This window comes from Centroberyx affinis, unplaced genomic scaffold (assembly GCF_046629955.1).
Source record: "Centroberyx affinis isolate AG114_WGS23_722 - 3 ecotype Tasmania unplaced genomic scaffold, CSIRO-AGI_Caff_v1 ptg007186l_1, whole genome shotgun sequence".
In the NCBI taxonomy this organism is placed as follows: Eukaryota; Metazoa; Chordata; class Actinopteri; order Beryciformes; family Berycidae; genus Centroberyx; species Centroberyx affinis.
In genome coordinates this window covers 124,512-132,537 of record NW_027283635.1, presented here as the reverse complement: position 1 = coordinate 132,537, position 8,026 = coordinate 124,512, and the positions used below count along the sequence as shown (strand labels likewise).

The 8,026-nt window shown below is 41.3% G+C and overlaps 1 protein-coding gene across 1 annotated transcript; it reads right to left on the bottom strand.

Moving 5' to 3' along the window:
* Nucleotides 1-1,179: 1,179 nt before the first annotated feature.
* Nucleotides 1,180-4,950, bottom strand: LOC139639369 (chymotrypsin A-like). The gene is made up of 7 exons (XM_071513453.1): nucleotides 4,899-4,950; nucleotides 4,124-4,227; nucleotides 3,230-3,309; nucleotides 2,711-2,789; nucleotides 2,449-2,629; nucleotides 1,848-1,981; nucleotides 1,180-1,341 (listed from the first exon to the last, which is right to left on the bottom strand). The coding sequence occupies exons 1-7, from the start codon at nucleotides 4,948-4,950 to the stop codon at nucleotides 1,180-1,182; spliced, it is 792 nt and encodes a 263-aa protein (XP_071369554.1).
* Nucleotides 4,951-8,026: the final 3,076 nt, after the last annotated feature.

Below are 8,026 nucleotides of genomic sequence, written 5' to 3'. Positions count from 1 at the left end.
CACTGTTACCAACAAACTGTGGTTCAAGATCAAACAGTTATTTAAAATTCAACAACTTGTGAGAAGGCACTTGCAGAAATAAACACTAACATTTTATGTACAATATCCAGTGTATGGATTTAAGAAAAGCCAATGTTTAATATAATATCCATTTAATATAAAACCTACTTCAGTTTCAGTTGCACTCTGGCAAGTGTTTCTGAAGCTTCATTTAATAAGATCAGGATACGTCAGTCACTAGTGATTGGTTCAGATACGTCAGTCACTAGTGATTGGTTTGGGGAAAATCGACCCCCCCACACACAAAAATGCTAACGAGGAGGAAATCTCATCTGAATAATGGAGTGGAACCAGATGGACATTCAGTCTGAAGATCAGACTAAATAAGTACCATGTACTTAAACAAAAGTAAAACATGGAAAATCAACAGTAGGCCTACATGAATTTCAAAATGGGATCTCATTTTTTAACCTCACATTTGAACATGATGAATATACACACATCAGAGGGTTTTGTGATTAAAACACCTTGTACAAAACCAAAGTGTAAAATTAGATTTTATTCACAGTGATATGCCAGATCTTAAGCTATGATGTGATGTGAACCCTCTTGCAGTGCTGTTGGCCTTGTTGTACAGGACAGGTTTAAATCTTGAAACAACATAAGAATCCCAGACACAAACCCAAGAGGATGAAGACTTCCAGTCATTACAGTGATTACAGCATTCAACTCTATAGATATTTTCCTTCCATATTGGAACAATAAAGAAGGCTACAGCATTTTTATATACACAATGCCAATGCCTTACCCATTGCATTTTCAGACTCAACATATAAAAGAATGTCATCTGCATAAAGTGATATTTTGTGTGAAAGGGGAATTAAGGAGCTGATCAGAATCTGATAATGTTAATGGTATGAATTTTAAAAAAACAATCCGTTCTGAATTTTGTTGAAAATTCCAACCGATAATAGCAAAAACATACATTAGGGCATGTTGGGTCTGCCACTATTGCAACATTCCCCTGCTGCGGCTTCATAAGCACTTCATATAAACTTCATATACACTCCTCTGCTCCACACAGGAAATTAACTCAAAAAACAAACCACAACCAGCTTGTAGCTAGACTTTCATTTTATTGATTTTCTGGATGAAACTGAGAACAGTATGAAGGTGGATTTAGTTGGCAGCGATGGTCTGGTCCATCCAGGCGCGCAGCTCGGTGACGCGGGCGTACACGCCGGGCATTGTGGGAGTGCAGGTTCCGCTGCCCCAGGACACGATACCAACCAGGGTCCAGGCTCCGGCCTTCTGGCAGACCAGGGGGCCGCCAGAGTCGCCCTGAAACACAGCAGGAGGAAAACCAGTCACACCAAAACATCAAGCAGTGACGCTGATAAAGCTGCAGGAGAACTGAGCTGCTGCACCTCTGGCTCTAATGCATGTGATGCTGCTGTGAGGAAAGATATGCAGCAGGTCTGAAACTGTTTATTGTGTGATGGAAAACTTGTATTTTTTCACATGTGTTAGGGTGAGATGCTTCACTGTTTAAGCCCGTCAGGGTTTCTTTGTTTCACCTGCAGTTTGTTTTTCTTTTCCTCTTTTTCAACTGTTTGATTTGTGGAAATAACTAAACTGAACTAAACTTAAAACAAATAAAAATCTCAGTAAACGAATCATGACTCATGGCACTGGATGTATGTATGGCAATGTCGCACTTTGCATTGTCTCTCCACTGTGTGTACGCTGCTCTTTTTCTATCTGTACTGAAGTATATTCCCCTGGTCTGACTGTGAAAGGGACTTGACTTGACATCAAAATGGCTGCCGTTTGCCACTGTCACCCACCATGCAGGAGGAGGCTCCGGAGGCTCCGGCGCAGATCATCAGGTCGCTGATCTTGTTGCCCCAGAAGCGACGGCACTGCTCATTGGTCAGCAGGGGGAGGGCAGCCTGCTGCAGCAGGGCGGGGGTGTCAGGAGCTGCAACATACAAGATTTAAATCAGACAGCTTAACCAAGCTAATCATTATCCTGTGTGAATATGTTTGATGAAACACAGAGGTTGGGAGGGAATTCATGAATTACATGAAGTCTCTACATAATACCAGTCCCATGAAAACAGGACTTAAGACTGATCCTGTTTAGGACTTTAGAAAAACCCAGATGACCCCCAGAGTTTTCAGTCCAGTGGTGTCCGACCTGATCCATGGAGGGACGAGAGTCTGCAGGTTTTCCTTCCAACCTTCCAAGTTCCTCCTCTCCGCTTGAAGGTGCTAATCAGTGAAATCAGCTGCTGTAGTTTGGTTGGAAGGAAAACCTGCAGACTCTCAGCCTCCATGGTTTAACTCCACTGTTTCAGAGTGTGTGTCGTTGTGGCGGTCCGGCTCACAGTTTGAACGTGTGTTTAGATGCAGCTAGTTTTCAGAGTGTGCGTTAGCCTCCCTCACCGTTGTGGCGGGTCAGGCCCCAGCCGGAGGTCACACACTTCATGCCGCCGGGGAAGTTGTCTCCGGTCTCGGCCACACACACCGGGGAAACACGCATGCCCATCTTGGCGGGGCTGGCCAGCTTGATCAGCAGGATGTCGTTGTTGATGGTGTAGCCGTTGTAGCGGGGGTGCTTGAACACCTTCAGGGGGAAGCAGGAGGGTCAGCTGGTGGAACTAATATAAATATATTCTATATTCTATCCAGGACAGACAGAGCTTACCTTGCCAACCTTCATGACCTGAATGTCCTCAGCGGTGGAGGAGCGGTCGTGTTCACCCAGGATCACACGGTGGGACGTCCTGCACCAGACAGCAGACAGCAGTTCGGTTCAATCTGATTCATTTCAATTCAGTGATATTCTACTCTACTCTCTCCTATTCTGTTCAGTTCAATCATATTCAGTTTGATTAATTTCATATCAGCTCAGTCAGTTCAACTCAATACAGTTCAGTTCAGTGTTTTCCCCTCCACAGCTATTTGTTAAGCAACAAATAAAAGAAAATATTCTGACTTCACCCTTTCCTTCCATTTATTTTCATGACTCCTTTAAATTCATCTTTTATTTAAAATGTAAATAATTTGACATTAAACTGTAACTGTAGACAAATTAGCTGACTCATTGAAATACGTTTACAATACGTTTTGTTTTTTACATTTCCAATCGATATTTACATTTTCTATTGACCCAGAGCAACAGGCTTCTTCTGCTGTTTGACAGCGTTTCGTTGCCTCAGCCTACCTGACGTTGCAGTGAGCAGCCGTCACAACCCAGTTCTCATTGACCAGAGAGCCGCCGCAGAAGTGGAAACCAGTGTAATCCTGGGATCAAAACACAGAATGGTAAATGAGACAGAAAGAAATCCAGATAGAACTACTAGCAGTGAAGGTTTACTTTGGTCTGCAGCAGCGCTCACTCTTTAAACCTCCTGGACTGATTCAAGTTCAAGGAGGTTTGGTTCAGTTTCTCCACAGGAATCAATAAGATTAATCTGATTTTATTCCTTCTGTAAATTTCTGACTGATTTTTTCCCAACAAAGGAAGAAGGCATTAACTTAACCAAAGTCAACAAAGTCAACAAACCAACTTGTTACAGGCCAGTTATGTTTCTCAGTGTGTCTGAACAGTTAGTGGGTCAGTTTGTTTTTATACTGCTGAAGGTTTGGTTTATTAAGAACAGAACAAAAATCTGTCCAACTCAGTTTCAGAGTTTCATTCCAAATTGAGATTTCCATAACCTTCAATGATAAATAATGTCTAGCATAAAAATATAACTCATTATGAGATGCTGCTGAGGTTATAAACCAACCTGAGACCTTAGATTACACAATACTAACATTTTGGAGACTAAAACCATTCTTATTTATGAAATACAGAGTAATGAATTACAGCAAGCAATTCTTTTTTTGCATTCATGAAGGCAAAGTAATATTTTTCATGCAACAGTTGTTTGGCTGCATGTCAGCTGCTGTGTGTTGTCTTTATAGTTGAAATAAAATGAACTGCTGCCACCTTGTGGCAAAAGTATGTAATCCGATTATTTTAAATCAGTATTTGATGTGAACTGATGTGTGTGTTTAATCAGCAGGATGGTGTGCAGCAGCAGGAAGTGTGTGTGTGCTGTGGTGTGTTTACCTGCAGGGAGACCTGCCAGGGCCAGGAGTGAGGCACCGCCTCCTCACCGTTCACGATGCGGGAGTAACCAGTGATGACTGGAGGGATGGCTGGGGAGCCGCAGCCTGACACACACACACACACACACACACACACACACACACAGAAACACTGCTTATAATATAGCTAGCAGCAGTCAGTCCTGCTGGACTGATACATGCAGAAAACATTACTATAATCTGAAAGTAGACACACAGTAGACACAGACCGGCTGACAGACAACAAAACACAGCAGCATTCAGAATATAACGGATTATACAGCAACTAACTCCTGTTTAAATAACTGTTAGTATATAATATAAAATATGTGGATAGCTACAGCTTCATCATTGATTCTTTATTTTTCAATTCATTTGTAAGTTTGCTTCGTCGACATCTTGCATCTCACTCCAGATGTCATTTACATACAAAATAAATGTTTTATAATATCCTGATCTTTTATCTGTCATGCAAACCTGTGTATATCTCTAGGAAATGTAAATTCAAAGTTAGTCAGGTGTATTGCCTCTTCATTTTTTTATATTATATTGTCATATATTTACTATCTTTTAATTTTTTAATCTTTCTCAATACTTCAATTCCTCCTTGTGGGATTAATAAAGTTTCTATTTATCTCTGATTTCAAAACCATCCCAGAAGAACACCACACACAAATAACGGTAAGGTGCTAATGTGAAGGACATGAACAGGCACACAGCTGAATGTAAAACCCTTCCTGATGTGTGAGCAGGCTCACCGTAGGCGGCACCGGCGAAGGCGAGGCAGGACAGGATCCAGAGGAAGGCCATGTTTTCAGCTTGGTTCTCTGCAGCCTCCGCTCCCCTTTTATACCCGAGACGTTCACCAATTATTAACCTGCGTCAGTGTAATCCCGGCCGGGAACATGCGTGTTGTCGTTCCTCTCTGCCTGGACTCAGCTGCTGATAATCCACATTTTCCCAGACGTGTTCAGAGCGAGGAGGAGGCTCGGGGTTTAGTTCTTTATCTCTGTTTCTACAGACTCAGCCAAACTGGAGAGACTTCAACACAATTTATATTTCATTTCCCCTTCTTGTTATTTCATGTTGTTGTCTTGTTGAGGTTCTGATTTATGTTGTTGTTCAGTCTCTGTTGGTCATCTTGATTATTTTTTCTTACTTTCTCTTTAGTTTGAGACATTTCTGTGTCTCACCCACACAGTTTGTACTTCTTCTCTCCTTCTTTCACTAAACCCAAACCTCACTGGACAGAGCAGGACATTTACTGACACTGCAGTTAACAGTGCTCCATTCCCCCAATGACAATGTATGCAGTACTGTAATGCACTTATGTTATGTTAAGTTGCAACCCAACCTGCTAAAGTGACCTTGAACAAAACACTGAATCGCTGCCAGCTCCAGACCCTGACCTCCCTGTGTGTGGGAGGGGAGTATATTATCCTGAAGTTCCCCAAGGGGATGAATAAAGTGCTATCTTATTCAATATTGTCTAACATGCATTAGATTCATTTAAATTGACTTTGTATCCAGAGACCCAAGTTGTTCCGGTGTTTTTAGAATGTGCAGAATTCTTCTCACACACTATCTCTTTTTGTTTTTCCCATGGAGCAGCCAAGGGCATCACAAGGCGCAGTCAGTCAGTCTTTCAGTCAGTGAGGGACGCTTAGTGAGATAATGCACTTCGTCAGTTGGCCTCTAGAGGGCGTCTTTGACTGTGAGATGCAGTTTCCCATACAGAGGCACATAATCGACTTGGTTGATCAACCAAGATCAACTTGGTTGATTTTGGCAGTGTACTAATCCAGTTTCCACAGAATGTGAAAACAAAAGTGAAACTTAACATTCCACTATTTGCTCCAAACTTGCCTGTGTTAGTAACGGATTTGTAAACAGTAACATGTCTTCTGCTGCCCTGCAAACTTAACGGTAGGTAACGTTATTATCTTGTGGTATTTAAGCAACGTTATGGAATTAACTAATTGAACTGTGTTGTTGTGCTTCAGTGCAAAGACTTGAAATTTTATCTTATTCTGTATGTATGTAATGTGTTATATACATTGTGTAAAGCCCTTTCAATTGTCTTTGTGTATGAAATGTGCTATATAAATAAACTTTCCTTGTCTTGCCTTGCCTACTGCATTTTCAGGCTCAACATATCAAAGAATGTCATCTGCATAAAGTGATATTTTACATTCTTGGTTACTAATTTTTTGACCTTTTTATGTTTGCATTTCTTCTCATACACATAGCTAACAGTTCTGTAGCCATTGCAAAGAGCAGTGGGGATAGTGGGCATCCTTGCTTTTTTCCTCAAAGATAGTTGAGCCGAGCAAATCAAGTCTTGGGATAACAATAAGCGTTTTAATCATTTTTTTAAAAACTGGTCCTGACTTAAATTTTGATAAAACCGAGAACAGAAAAATCAAAACAATCCTTCTCTGCATCCAATGATAGCAGCGGATAGGCTGTTTGACTATTATTCAAGCAGTTTATCACATTCAAAAGGCGTTATTTTATGAAAGAATGAAGAATTTGCACACTATAAAGGTCAAAAACCAAAAATAGGCCAACTGATGCAAAAAATGCCACAATTTATTTACATGGTGATGAAATGAAAAAAAGTGCAAAAACCAAAAGTGCACAGACAGAAAACGTTTTGGTCAAAAGACTATCATCAGCTCTAAAGACAATGAGGGTGCATTTTACAACCAATATGATTGAGTCACAAATCTTTGCTATTACTGGCATCATATTAGCAAGTGCGTGTTGGGTCTGCCGCTACTACAAGACTCCCATGCTTTGTCGAGACACTTCATATACACTCCTCTGCTTCACACAGGAAATGAACTTATCAAAAACAGACCACAACTAGCTTGTAGACATTCATTTTATTGATTAGAAGGATGAAACCGAAAACAGTATGAAGGTGGATTTAGTTGGCAGCAATGGTCTGGTCCATCCAGGCATGCAGCTCTGTGATGCAGGCGTACACACTGCACATTGTGAGAGTGCAGGTTCCACTGCCACATTTCTGCCTTTTTCCAACGAAGGAACAAGGCATTACATCCATAAGGCACTTACTGTATGTTATGTCAGTGGTTCTCAACCTTTTTTGAATGAATGCCCATCTACCTAATGCCCAGACTTCTTGCTGTTCCCCATCAATGAAAAAGTTATTGAAAACCTTGTATATCGATAGTTAGGGGTTCAAGCCCCTAGAGCTGTTAAAATTTGAAAGGCCATAGATACAGTCGGCACAGGAGGAAAACGTTTAACATTTCTGTCAGCTGACGTGGGGGAAAACAAATCACTGCAAAGTACTGATCTTGGCGGCGCGATATGAAAACATTCTTTAGTTTTGCCTTTTCTAAAGTCTAAAAACAAAGAAGGTTGCTGAAAAGTTGCTAAGTTGCTAGTTGATAAACATAAAAATCCTGAACTTAAGATCTATGTGATTCAGAGAAAAGACACCGAACCGGTTCGGTGTCTTTTCTGTTATTACTATTGGAAATATCTTGATGTCCATTTTATGTCCGGCGGGTCAGAGCTGAGCACTAGTGAGAGCCCTGCACTTGGTGATTTTCAGCGACGGATGACAAGAAGTTATCTTTAGCCTGAGTGCAGCAACGGCTCACAGATTTACTTGGACACAAGTAAATCTCATTGACACATTAATGTCACCTCAATTTAAACAGCGCATTTGTTTTGATGAACTATTGCCATTTTTGACAGAGGGAGGTACTGATAAGTGTTTCCAGCTAATACCACCCACTACCACCCACTTTGCAGTAGGTGGGACTTTCACTAAACGCACCTTCTCAAACGTCACATGCAGTATTTTCAATCAAAGCGCAGCCGGTGTGCAGGGAATGGTAGCGACGCAGCC